This window comes from Rhinoderma darwinii, chromosome 4, assembly GCF_050947455.1.
Source record: "Rhinoderma darwinii isolate aRhiDar2 chromosome 4, aRhiDar2.hap1, whole genome shotgun sequence".
Lineage (NCBI taxonomy): Eukaryota > Metazoa > Chordata > Amphibia > Anura > Rhinodermatidae > Rhinoderma > Rhinoderma darwinii.
In genome coordinates, this window is record NC_134690.1 from 155,954,255 (window position 1) to 155,968,675 (window position 14,421).

Here is a 14,421-nt window from a genome sequence, read left to right on the forward strand (position 1 = left end):
GTTCACTGTGCGGAATAAATAACATAATATTTTTATAGTTCAGGTCGTTACGGTCGCAGCGATACCAAATATGTATGGCTTTATTATTTTTTTCAATAATAAATGACTTGATAAGCGAAAAAGGGCGATTGTGTTTTGTGTTATTATTTGAAACTTTTATTGTATTTTTTACAACTTTTATTTTTACTTTTTTGACACTTTTTTTTACACTTTTCTTTAGTCCCACTAGGGGACTTGAAGGTCCAACAGTTTGTTTGATGTTCTAATACATTGCACTACCTATGTAGTGCAATGTATTAGAACTGTCAGTTGTTCACTGACAGCAAGCCGATCAGGCTCCACCTCTGGGCGGGGCCTAATCAGCTTACGTAATGGCAGACAGGAGTCCATTGTTAGGGCTCCTGTTGCCATGGTAGCAGTCGCCAGCCTTGTCATCGCGTGGCAAGGCTGCCGATTTGCTACAAACCTCTAGGATGCAGCGATCACAATGGATCGCTCCATCGAAGGGGTTAATGGCAGGAATCGGAGCTAGCTCCTGTTCCTGGCGATAGATCGGGGGGGCCGCTGTAACATACGGACACCCACTGCTGATGACGCCGGCTCAGCTTCTGAGCCGGAAGCTGAGCCGGCGCCATCTTGCCAATGGTACCGGAAGCCTCCTGGGCCCCGCCGACGACGGGGCATAGGAGGATTCCGTCCCTGGCGGACCGGGAGGTAAGCATTAGCCCTCCGATCGCCTTTGCAGCCACCGGCAACCCAGCGACCACGTTGCTGGGGCGCCGGTGGCTATAAACTCCTCACATGCTGCGATCGCTATTCAACGCAGCATGTGAGGGGTTAATCGGTCGGATCGGAGGCTAGCTCCGGTCCTGGCCGATACCTCAGGGTGCCAGCTGTAACATACAGCTGTCACCCGGCGGTGATGTCGCTGGCTCAGCTCCTGAGCCAGCTTCATCTCCATGACGTACAGTTACGTGGAGATGCGGGAACAGTCCATCTCCCATGACGTAACTGTACGTGATTTTGCGGGAAGGGGTTAATTTTATTTTTAATATACTGAGATATATAAATAGATTTAGTCCACTGAATATAATACTTAAGAAAACATGTATAATATAGTAATTTTTAATAATAGAATCTCTGTTATTAATATGTGCTGACTGAAGTAAAGCATTGTAAACTCTTTAATATCATCACCATTTTCTATCATTATTTAGAAAATGTATTTGTTTAATATATACAGTAGTAACATTAAGAATAAGTGTTCATAAGATTGAATGAATTAAATTTAAAAATAACCCATTGAAATCAATTTGTATATAACATATTCATTTTGTCCTGTTAAAGTTCCCAGTGGATTTTTGAAAGAACTGGAGCGCTACACATTTCAGGGCTTACGAGTCATTGGTGTAGCCTCCAAAGCTCTGAAGAATGACAATAATAAAGACTTACAAAGCATTGAAAGGTATGTATAAGGCTGTAGTCCCACAAAGAGATTACTTGCATTCTCATGGCTCTTTTCACAGTAGTTTTTGCAAGTTTTTCCCCCAAAACGCTACTGCTAGATGTAACTTTAAAGTCTATGGTAAAATATGAGAAGTCCTACATACACAGTGTTTTGGTTTGTGGTTTTTTGTAACATTTTTGGGGTCAGTGGAGTGTTTTAAGAAAACGCAGCATGCTCTGAATATGTAGTTTTTTTCTGCCATTTTTTTCCATAGGCTTCACTTTACGACTTCAAAAACTTCAGAAAATATGCATGCACAAATTGACACTAAATAAAAAAGCCAAATTACGCTCCTTCTGGGCCTGGCATTGTGCCCAAACAGAAGTTTATGACCACATATGGGGTATTACTGTACTCTGGAGAACCCGCTTAACAATTTATGGGGTGTGTGTCTCCAGTACTAAAAGCTGGGCACAACATATTGGGCAGTGAAATAGCATATCTGTGGAAAAATGGCAATTTTCAATCCGCAACATAGTTACATAGTTACATAGGTTTAAAAAAGACATAGGTCCATCAGGTTCAACCTTTCTCAATAAATTACCCATCATTCTTTGCTAGATTTACTATAACCCTCAATGCCATTCGTCAGTAAATAAGCTTCTAGCCTTTTTTTAAATGCTGACATAGTATCTGCCATCACTACCTCTTGGGGAAGGGCATGCCATAGCTTGACCACTCTAACTGTAAAGAACCCTTTTCTATATTGATGTCTGAAATGTCTTTTTTCTACACGCAATGTATGTCCCCTGGTCCTTTGTAGAGTCCTTGGAAGGAACAGATCATGTGCTAGTTCTCTGTATTGACCACACGTATACTTATACATGTTAATAAGATCCCCTCTAAGACGCCTTTTTTCCAAGCTAAACAAGCCCAATTTTTCTAGCCTTTCATTGTAAGCGACACCTTCCATCCCATTTAATAATCTCGTTGCCCGCCTTTGAATCCTCTCCATTTCTCCTATGTCCTTTTTACAATATGGAGCCCAAAACTGAATTCTATATTCTAGATGTGGTCCTACAAGGGATTTATAGAATGGCAATATTACATTTGAATCCCGGGTTTTTATCTCTCTTTTTATACAGCCTAAAATCCTATTTGCTTTTGTAGCTGCTGCCTGACATTGAGTGCTGCTGCTTAGCTTATTTGTTACTAAAATACAGAGGTCCTTCTCTTGTTCCGTTATCCCCAGTTTTATTCCAACATCTATTGTGTAATAATTTCTGCAAAACATGTGGGGTCAAAATGCTCACTACACCTCATGATAAATTCCTTAAAGGGGTGTAGTTTCCCAAATAGGTTCACTTCTAAGGGGTTTTGACTGTACTGATACCTCAGCGCAATGCAACATGGTGTCAAAAAAAATTATGTAAAATCTCAACTCCAATAACTAAATTGCACCCTTGCCGTGTGTCCAAATAGACATTTACAACCACATATGGCCTTGGGGTATTTCCTTGCTCAGGAGAAATTGTGTAAGAAATTTTGGGGTGTTTTTTCTCCTGTATTCCTTGTGGGAAATTTTTTTTTTCATTTTCATGGCCCAATTCTAATAAAATCTATAAAACGTATAAGGGATCAAAATGCTCACTACACCGCTAATTTAATTAGGGGTATAGTCTCTAAAATGGGATCACACCTGGGGAATTTCTACTGTACTGGTACTTCAGGGGCTCTGCAAATGTGACATTGCCCCCAGAAACCAATTCTGCAAAATCTGCACCTCAAAATCCAAATGGCGCTCCTTCCCTTCTGAGCCATGCTGTGGGTCCAAACAGCAGTTTATTACCACATATGGGGTATTGCCGTAATTAGGAGAAATTGCTTTACAAATGTTTAGGTACTTTTTCTCCTTTATACCCTGTAAAATTTAGAAAATGCTATGTTTTTTTTCAGAAAAAAGTAATATTGCACATCTACAAGCGGAAAATATTTTTTCATATTGCTCTAATTCATTAATGTGCTTATTTGTTTCTGTTGCCCTGAAGGGAAGAAGTTGAAAGAGATATGGAGTTCCTTGGTTTGTTGATATTAGAAAATCGTCTTAAACCAGAAACTTCGATGGTGCTTGAGGAACTGCATGCAGCAAACATCAGAACTCTTATGATCACAGGTATGCATATACACAACAAACAGCGTGAAACACTGAATTTAAATTTAGAATGTAAATCTTTTATCCCTTAGTCCTGTCATCAGCACAGCAAAAAGGGAATTTCTCCGCCTTCACATGCATATACACTAGGATGAAATCTAGTTAGACAGAAACCCAAACTAAGGCCAAATTCACACGAACTAGAGCAAACTCGGACGTGAAAAATTGCAGCTTTTCACGTCTGAGTTGCACTTGTGTGGGTCCCGTTTTCATGGATTCCCAGAGGCTTGAGTCTATCGTTGGATCCATCAAAAAAGTAGAACATGTTCTATTTTTCAACAGACTCTTCACACGGTCCGTTGAAACAACAGCCGTGTGAAATACATGCGTATATAAAATTCTTGATGAGCATGAAAAGCTTCACAATATTATTGTACTTATTGTGTTTTAGGTGACAACATACAGACAGCGACCACTGTTGCAAAGAATTGTGGAATGATTCCGGAGGGAAGCAAAGTGGTTCTGGTCGAAGCCAGTGGACCTGAAGGCTCTTCTCCAGCTTCTCTCACTTGGAATCTTCTAGAGTATCCAGAGGATGAAAAACAAGTAGGCCATTTTTAAATTTGTTTTTTAATATTTTTATTAAATGTGCCCAAGTATTTGTTTTCATACAAGTAGCCCATCAAATGTAGAGACATTAATTAAAATGTAAAAAAAAATTAAAATGGGACAGGTCAGGCAGATTTTGAAATGCCAACATTTTTTTTAATCTATTTTCAAGTTTTTTTTGCTGCAGTTTTTGTTTTTTTTAAAATAACCAAATACAAAAACCACGGCTTTTTTCTTTGTGAAAAACTGCATCAAGCAATACTTTTAACGTGCGCAACGTGTTTTTCAGCCCATTGATTTCAATGGAAGGTCAGGGGCGTAAACCGCTCCAAGGAAGCGCTGCTTTTTTTTTCTGCGAGCGGTCAAAAGCCGCCTGAGGAAGAAAACGCCTCTTACTCCCATTAAAAACAATGGGGGGCAATTTGGGTAATTTCTTGGTCCTGATTCCGACGCAGTTTCCTGATTCTAAAATACATGACTAAAATAAATGATTTGAAATGTGATTCATTTTCGATTCACCAATTTAATTACAAAAGTTTATATGACTAAGATCCTTCTCATTATGGTGTTCTATCTTACTAACATACCATGTAGCGCAAGGACATCATGGAGCTAGTGTTTTGGTTAGAGATGAGCGAACTTATGAAAAGTTTGGTTCGGCTAGTTCGCCGAATTTCACGAAAAAGTTCGATTCGGACCGAACTAGTTCTGACCGAACCTGTAATTTCCGTGCGCCGAGCATGGTACTGTCCAGGGTGCTGAAAGAGTTAATGGACTGCACTAACTCTTTCAGCAACCTTGACAGTACATGCTCGGCGCACGGAAAATACAATTTTAATGTAATAAAAAATAAATAAAAATACGTTCATACTTACATTCCTCCTGTCCGGCCTCCAGCGATGATGTTTCATCCATGTCGCCGCTGCAGCCAATCACAGGCTGTAGTGGCGGTCACGCACGTCAGGATGCCGTCAGAAGGCCGGCCTCCAGGGATGACGCTTCATCCCACGTGACCGCCTCTGCAGCCAATCACAGGCTGCAGCGGCCTCTGCAGCCAATCACACGCTCCTCTCCTGAAATACTCTGTGCTGCGCTGCCTTAAACTCTGTGGACAGGTCAGGATCCCGTTTCTTTTAAATGCTGCTGGGGAACCCGCTCGATCCACTATATAAGGCTGCGCTACAGTGCAGCATTTAAAAGAAACAGGATCCTGACCTGTCCACAGAGTTTAATGCAGCACAGAGTATTTCAGGAGATGACCGTGCATATTCCGTGCTGCTGTGAACTCTGCTCTTACCATTACGTAGCTCTCAGTCTATTACCTCTCCTCCACTCCTGTCCTCAATAACACCTTAACATGATTGGCAAGTCACCACGTAATGGTAAGAGCAGAGTTCACAGCAGCACAGAGTATTTCAGGAGATGAGCGTGCGGAACTTGTGCGGGGTGGTGACTTGCCAATCATGTGAAGGTGTTATTTAGGACAGGAGTGGAGGAGAGGTAACAGACTGAGAGCTACGTAATGGGAAGAGCAGAGTTCACAGCAGCACAGAATCTGCACGCTCCTCTCCTGAAATACTCTGTGCTGCTTAGAACTCTGCTTTTACCATTACTTGGTGACTTGCCAATCATGTGAAGGTGTTATTGAGGACATGAGTGGAGGAGAGGTAACAGACTGAGAGCTACGTAATGGTAAGAGCAGAGTTCACAGCAGCACTAAATCTGCACGCTCATCTCCTGAAATACTCTGTGCTGCCTTAAACTCTGTGGACAGGTCAGGATCCTGTTTCTTTTAAATGCTGCACTGTAGCGCAGCCTTATATAGTGGATCGAGCGGGTTCCCCAGCAGCATTTAAAAGAAACAGGATCCTGACCTGTCCACAGAGTTTAAGGCAGCACAGAGTATTTCAGGAGATGAGCACGCCGGCCACGGGCAGCCGGTCGTTTTTCCGAGCCGTGCTCCCATTATAAAGTATAGGAGCACGGCCCGTAAAATAAAAAAATAGAACATGTTCTATCTTTTTAACGGCATGGGCACCTTCCCGTGAGAAAACGGGAAGGTACCCGTGGCTAACGGAAGTCTATGGGCCCGCTATTTCGGGTCGTAATTACGACCCGTAATAACGGGTGTTTTTATGGTCGTGTGCATGAGGCCCCGTAATGACGGGTGACTACGTGTGTGCACCCGTCATTACGGCAGCGTTGCTAGGCGACGTCAGTAAATAGTCACTGTCCAGGGTGCTGAAAGAGTTAACTGATCGGCAGTAACTGTTTCAGCACCCTGGACAGTGAATTCCGATCAGAATATAGAGTAACCTGTCAAAAAAAAAGACGTTCATACTTACCGAGAACTTTCTGCTTCCTCCAATCCGGTCTCCTGGCCGTTGCCTTGGTGACGCGTCCCTCTCGACATCCGGCCCGACATTCCTGGTTGACGTTACAGCCCATGTGACCGCTGCAGCCAATCACTGGCTGCAGAGGCCTCTGCAGCTAATCACTGGCTGCAGAGGCCTCTGCAGCCAATCACAGGCTGCCGCGTCAGAAAAGAAGGTCGGACTGGAGGAAGAAGAGGGACTCGTGACCAAGACAACGACCGGGTACGTATGAAATGCTTTTTATTTTATTTTTAATCAGCAGCCTCTTTTCTCTATCAGTGATTTATAGAGACAAGTGGCTGCCGATTTGTATAATATTTTTGACCGGGTTCGGTCAAAACGGGTTCCGCCGAACCCGGTGAAGTTCGGATTCGCTGCGAACCGAACTTTTCCTGATGTTCGGACCGAAACCGGGTTCGGTTGTCCCGGTTCGCTCATCTCTAGTTTTGGTCTTAGAAAAGCCACGTCACCTTGGCCTTACCAGGATGTATAGATAGCATAAGAAATGAGCGCGGGTAAACGTTCATACTCGTGTTCTTTTAGCATAAAGCCCTTTTACACAGGAAAATAATCAGGCAAATGAGCGTTCATATGAATGCTCATTCCCGATTATTGCCCTGTGTAAACAGGTCAACGTTCAGCCGATCAACGAGAAAATGCTCAGTTATCGGCTGATCGCATAGTTTAGGCAGCATAAAATATTATCATTGTCGGTAGCACAACTCTCTGTGTAAACAGGGAGATGTGCTGCCGACGTGATGTATATGCATGGGGATGAGCAATTGTAGTAACGAGCGCTCGTCCCCATACAACGTGTTCCAAATTATTATGCACATTGGATTAAGGTGTCATAAACATTTAATTATTAGTTTTTCAATTAAACTCATGGATGGTATTGTGTCTTAGGGCTCTTTGGATCATTGTAATCAATCTGAGACACCTGTGATAATTAGTTTGCCAGGTGTGCCCAATCAAAGGAAAACTACTTAAAGAGACTCTGTCACCACATTATAAGTACCCTATCTCCTACATAAGGAGATCGGCGCTGTAATGTAGGTGACAGTAATGCTTTTTATTTAAAAAAACGATCTTTTTTCACAAAGTTAGGAGCGATTTAAGTTTATGCTAATGAGCTTTCTTAATGCCCAAGTGGGCGTACTTTTACTTTCGACCAAGTGGGCGTTGTACAGAGGAGTGCATGATGCTGACCAATCGACATCATGCACTCCTCTCCATTCATTTACCCTGCACTAGCGATATAGATATATCGCTATGTGCAGCCTCATACACAAACCCTAACATTACTACAGTGTCCTGATAATGAATACACATGAAATCCAGCCTGGATATCATGTGTACTCAGAATCCTGACACTTCTGACTCTTTTTAGTGAGATTCCAGCAACGGATACGAAATCTCGCGAGATCACGGAGCTAAACGAGATTTGGTTTCACTTGCCGGAATCTCACAAAAAAAGATTCAGAAGTGTCAGGATTCTGAGTACACATGACGTCCAAGCTGGATTTCATGTGTATTCATTATCAGGACACTAGTAATGTTAGGGCTTGTGTATGAGGCTGCACATAGCGATATATCTATATCGCTAGTGCAGTGTAAATGAATGGAGAGGAGTGCATGATGCTGATTGGTCAGCCTCATGCACTCCTCTGTACAACGCCCACTTGGTCGAAAGTAAAAGTACGCCCACTTGGGCATTAAGAAAGCTCATTAGAATAAACTTAAATCGCTCCTAACTTTGTGAAAAAAGATCGTTTTTTTAAATAAAAAGCATTACTGTCACCTACATTACAGCGCCCATCTCCTTATGTAGGAGATAGGGCACTTATAATGTGGTGACAGAGCCTCTTTAAGAAGGACGTTCCACATTATTAAGCAGACCACAGGTTTCAAGCAATATGGGAAAGAAAAAGGATCTCTCTGCTGCCGAAATGCGTGAAATAGTGCAATAACTTGGACAAGGTATGAAAACATTGGATATTTCAAGAAAACTTAAGCATGATCATCATACTGTGAAAAGATTTGTGGCTGATTCAGAGCACAGACGGGTTCGTTCAGATAAAGGCATAATGAGGAAGGATTCTGCCAGACAAATTAATAGGATTAGGAGAGCAGCTGCTAAAATGCCATTGCAAAGCAGCAAACAGGTATTTGAAGCCGCTGGTGCCTCTGGAGTCCCGCGAACCTCAAGGTGTAGGATCCCACAGAGGTTTGCAAATGTGCATAAAGCTATTATTCGGCAACCCCTAAATAATGCTCACAAGCAGAAACGGTTGCAGTGGGCTCAGAAATACATGAAGACTAATTTTCAAACCGTGTTGTTTACTGATGAGTGCCGTGCAACCCTGGATGGTCCAGATGGATGGAGTAGTGGATGGTTGGTGAATGGCCACCATGTCCCAACAAGGCTGCGACATCAGCAAGGAGGTGGCGGAGTCATGTTTTGGGCTGGAATCATGGGGAGAGAGCTGGTAGGCCCCTTTAGGGTCCCTGACGGTGTGAAAATGACCTCTGCAAAATACGTAGAGTTTATGACTGACCACTTTCTTCCGTAGTACAAAAAGAAGAACCGTGCCTTCCGTAGCAAAATTATCTTCATACATGACTGTTAGGGATTTGCCAGGTACTTCATCTAGGTATACTCCTGGGATTAATCAATCCACACCTGAGGCCAGACCTGTTCGACTGACACCATCTCCCACCAACCAGGGTGGCAGGCTCAGGAGTGGGAGAGCCTATCGCGGCCTGGTCTGTCGGAGTTAGCTCCGCCCCCTGTCCTTTATTACCTGCCCTGTTCTCTCCCTCAGTGCTTGTAATTCTTTTGGATTCCTGGCCCCACTGCTGCTTGCTCCAGCCTGCTTCTGCCGTGCTTCTGCCTTGCTGCAGTTCTGCTTGACCTGCTTTGCTTTGCCCCTGGCTTGCTTCTGTCTCCGTGCCCGCTTGGGTGTACTCACTTCGTCCTGGTCCTGACTGTTCGTTCGCCGCTCCGTTTCCTCGTGGCGTTCCGTGGCTACTGCCCCTTCCCTTGCGTGTTCCCTGTTTGTTTTCCTGTGCACTTAGACAGCGTAGGGACCGCCGCCCAGTTGCACCTCGTCGCCTAGGGCGGGTCGTTGCAAGTAGGCAGGGACAGGGCGGTGGGTAGATTAGGGCTCACTTTCCCTTCCCCTCCTTCCTGCCATTACATAATTACAAGCCCTTACCTAGTCTACCATTTCTCCTACGCTGACGCTATCATGGACCCCCTTGAGACCCTGACCCAGCAGATGCAGGGCCTCTCCCTACAGGTCCAGGCCCTGGCCCAGAGGGTCAACCAGGGTGACGCTGCCGTAGTAGTTCCCCTCACCTCACCTCTAGAACCCGACCTCAAGTTACCTGACCGGTTCTCAGGGGACCGTAAGACGTTTCTCTCCTTCCGGGAGAGTTGCAGACTGTATTTCCGCCTTAAACCCCACTCCTCAGGTTCCGAGAACCAGCGGGTGGGTATCATCATATCCCGACTCCAGGAAGGGCCCCAAGAGTGGGCCTTCTCCTTGGCTCCTGACGCCCCTGAACTTTCCTCTGTTGATCGTTTTTTCTCTGCCCTCGGACTCATTTACGACGAGACTGACAGGACTGCTTTAGCCGAGAGTCAGCTGGTGACCTTACGTCAGGGTAGGAGACCGGTTGAGGAATACTGTTCTGATCTTAGGAAGTGGTGCGTAGCTTCTCAGTGGAACGATCCGGCCCTAAGGTGCCAGTTTAGGTTAGGATTATCTGACGCCCTGAAGGATCTGCTGGTTAGCTACCCCTCGTCTGACTCCCTTGACCAGGTTATGGCACTAGCAGTACGACTTGACCGACGTCTCAGGGAACGTCAGCTAGAACGCTTCAGTGTGCTCCCCTCTGACTTTTCTGCGATCCCCCCCGAGGTCCCGTCTCCTCGCCCCTTCACGGAGGACTCGGAGGTACCTATGCAACTCGGGGCCTCCATGTCCCCTTGACAACGTAGGGAGTTTCGCAGAATGAATGGTCTCTGCTTCTACTGTGGGGACGACAAGCATCTACTGAACACCTGTCCCAGGCGCAAGAATAAGAAGCCGGAAAACTTCCGTGCCTAAGTGATCATCGGGGAGGTCACTTGGGCGCACAGGTATTTCCCGTTAATGTGAAACGCAATAAAATTTTGCTTCCCTTTCAGGTCTCGTTTGCTGGCCGGTCTGCCACGGGCAGTGCTTTCGTGGATTCTGGCTCATCTGCTAATATCATGTCTGTGGAATTTGCTATGTCTCTAAAGATGCCTTGTATTGATTTACCTTATCCTATCCCTGTAGTAGGAGTCGACTCAACTCCCCTTGCTAATGGTTATTTTACTCAGCATACTCCTGTTTTTGAACTCCTGGTTGGCTCCATGCATTTGGAGCAGTGCTCTGTACTGGTGATGCAGGGATTATCGTCTGATCTGGTTTTAGGCCTTCCCTGGTTGCAGTTGCATAATCCCACGTTTGATTGGAATACTGGGGATCTCACCAAATGGGGTAATGAATGTCTTATGTCATGTCTTTCTGTTAACTCTATTTCTCCCCGGGAGGAGGTAAACACGCTTCCTGAGTTTGTTCAGGACTTCGCCGATGTGTTTTCTAAGGAGGCCTCCGAGGTGTTGCCCCCCCATAGAGATTACGATTGCGCTATCGATTTGGTGCCTGGTGCCAAGCTTCCTAAGGGTAGGATATTTAATCTTTCATGTCCTGAACGTGAAGCTATGAGGGTGTATATCCAAGAATGCCTGGCCAAGGGTTTCATTCGCCCCTCGACTTCTCCTGTAGGTGCTGGCTTCTTCTTCGTGGGGAAGAAGGATGGTGGTCTTAGGCCGTGCATTGATTATCGTAACCTGAATAAGGTCACCGTAAGGAACCAGTACCCACTTCCTTTGATTCCGGATCTTTTTAATCAGGTTCAGGGAGCCCAATGGTTTTCTAAGTTCGATCTACGGGGGGCATATAACCTTATCCGCATCAAAGAGGGGGATGAGTGGAAAACTGCGTTCAACACACCCGAGGGTCATTTCGAATACCTGGTCATGCCCTTTGGGTTGTGTAATGCCCCTGCTGTCTTCCAGAATTTTATTAATGAAATCCTGAGAGAGTACCTGGGTAATTTTCTTGTTGTGTACCTTGATGACATACTGGTGTTTTCCAAGGACTGGTCCTCCCACATGGAGCATGTCAGGAAGGTGCTCCAGGTCCTTCGGGAGAATAATCTGTTTGCTAAGACTGAAAAATGTGTCTTTGGGGTACAGGAGATACCATTTTTAGGGCAAATCCTCACTCCTCATGAATTCCGCATGGACCCTGCCAAGGTTCAGGCTGTGGCGGAATGGGTCCAACCTGCCTCCCTTAAGGCGTTACAGTGTTTTTTAGGGTTCGCCAACTATTACAGGAGATTTATTGCCAACTTCTCGGTCGTCGCTAAGCCTCTTACGGACCTTACCCGCAAGGGTGCTGATGTCCTCCATTGGCCCCCTGAGGCCGTCCAGGCCTTTGAGACTCTCAAGAAGTGCTTTATCTCGGCCCCCGTGCTGATTCAGCCCAACCAAGAGGAGCCATTTATTGTGGAGGTTGACGCTTCCGAGGTGGGAGTGGGGGCCGTCTTGTCCCAGGGTACAAGCTCCCTCACCCATCTCCGCCCCTGTGCTTACTTCTCTAGGAAGTTTTCGCCCACGGAGAGTAACTATGATATTGGCAACCGCGAACTTCTAGCCATTAAATGGGCTTTTGAGGAGTGGCGGCACTTCCTGGAGGGGGCCAGACACCAGGTAACGGTCCTTACGGATCACAAGAATCTGGTTTTCCTAGAATCGGCCCGGAGGCTTAATCCTAGACAAGCTCGGTGGGCACTATTCTTTACCAGATTTAATTTCTTGGTTACCTATAGGGCTGGGTCCAAGAATATTAAGGCTGATGCTCTGTCACGTAGTTTCATGGCCAATCCTCCTTCCGAGAAGGATCCTGCTTGTATTTTACCCCCTGGTATAATCGTCTCTGCCACGGATTCTGATTTAGCTTCTGATATCGCGGCTGATCAGGGTGCAGCTCCCGGGAACGTCCCTGGGGACAAACTGTTTGTTCCCCTGCAATACCGGCTGAGGGTACTCAGGGAAAACCATGACTCCGCTCTATCTGGTCATCCTGGCATCTAGGGCACCAAACACCTCATTACCAGAAACTATTGGTGGCCTGGGTTGCCTAAAGACGTTAGGGCTTACGTCGCCGCTTGTGAGGTTTGCGCTAGGTCCAAAACCCCTAGGTCCCGACCTGCGGGCCTACTACGTTCCTTGCCCATTCCCCAGAGACCTTGGACCCATATCTCCATGGATTTTATCACCGATTTGCCTCCATCTCAGGGCAGGTCGGTGGTGTGGGTGGTAGTCGACCGCTTCAGCAAGATGTGCCACTTTGTGCCCCTTAAGAAGCTACCTAACGCCAAGACGTTAGCTTCTTTGTTTGTGAAACACATCCTGCGTCTCCATGGGGCCCCAGTCAATATCGTTTCTGACAGAGGGGTACAATTTGTTTCCTTATTTTGGAGAGCTTTTTGTAAAAAGTTGAAGATTGATCTGTCCTTCTCCTCCGCCTTCCATCCCGAAACTAATGGCCAAACGGAAAGGACCAACCAATCCCTGGAACAATATTTAAGGTGTTTCATCTCTGACTGTCAATTCGATTGGGTCTCATTCCTTCCCCTTGCTGAATTTTCCCTGAATAACCGGGTCAGTAACTCGTCAGGGGTCTCCCCGTTTTTCTGTAATTTCGGGTTTAACCCAAGGTTCTCCTCCGTCTCCCCTGGTTGTTCCAATAATCTTGAGGTAGAGGATGTTCATCGGGAACTGTGCACTGTCTGGGCCCAGGTTCAGAAGAACCTAGAGGCGTCCCAGAGCGCACAAAAGATTCAGGCGGATAGTAGACGTTCTGCTAACCCCCGGTTTGTCGTCGGGGATTTGGTCTGGTTGTCGTCCAGGAACTTGCGCCTTAAGGTCCCGTCCAGGAAGTTTGCTCCCCGATTTATTGGACCTTATAAGATCATTGAAGTCCTCAACCCTGTATCCTTCCGTCTGGAGCTCCCCCCATCCTTTCTCATACATGACGTCTTCCATGCCTCCCTCCTTAAACGCTGCTCCCCGTCCTGGTCCCCCTCGAGGATACCTCCTGTTCCCGTCCTCACCCCTGAGGGGGTGGAATTCGAGGTGACCAAGATTATGGACAGTAGGATGGTCCAGGGCTCCCTCCAGTACCTGGTCCATTGGAGAGGATACGGGCCGGAGGAGAGGACTTGGGTACCTGCCCGTGATGTTCACGCTGGGGTATTGATCAGGAGGTTCCACCTTCTCTTCCCCACTAAACCGGGTCCCCTTAGTAAGGGTCCGGTGGCCCCTAATAAAAGGGGGAGTACTGTTAGGGATCTGCCAGGTACTTCATCTAGGTATACTCCTGGGATTAATCAATCCACACCTGAGGCCAGACCTGTTCGACTGACACCATCTCCCACCAACCAGGGTGGCAGGCTCAGGAGTGGGAGAGCCTATCGCGGCCTGGTCTGTCGTAGTTAGCTCCGCCCCCTGTCCTTTATTACCTGCCCTGTTCTCTCCCTCAGTGCTTGTAATTCTTTTGGATTCCTGGCCCCACTGCTGCTTGCTCCAGCCTGCTTCTGCCGTGCTTCTGCCTTGCTGCAGTTCTGCTTGACCTGCTTTGCTTTGCCCCTGGCTTGCTTCTGTCTCCGTGCCCGCTTGGGTGTACTCACTTCGTCCTGGTCCTGACTGTTCGTTCGCCGCTCCGTTTCCTCGTGGC

The 14,421-nt window shown here is 46.2% G+C and overlaps 1 protein-coding gene across 1 annotated transcript in view; it reads left to right on the forward strand.

The window, feature by feature from the left end:
- The window catches only part of LOC142759514 (putative cation-transporting ATPase 13A4), a 74,461-nt gene that overhangs the window by 39,291 nt on the left and 20,749 nt on the right, over positions 1 to 14,421 (forward strand). The window contains exons 17-20 of the mRNA XM_075861760.1: positions 1,348 to 1,465; positions 3,496 to 3,620; positions 4,051 to 4,205; positions 8,660 to 8,665. Coding sequence (XP_075717875.1) covers positions 1,348 to 1,465; positions 3,496 to 3,620; positions 4,051 to 4,205; positions 8,660 to 8,665 — 404 coding nt within the window. The remainder of the gene's footprint in view (positions 1 to 1,347; positions 1,466 to 3,495; positions 3,621 to 4,050; positions 4,206 to 8,659; positions 8,666 to 14,421) is intronic.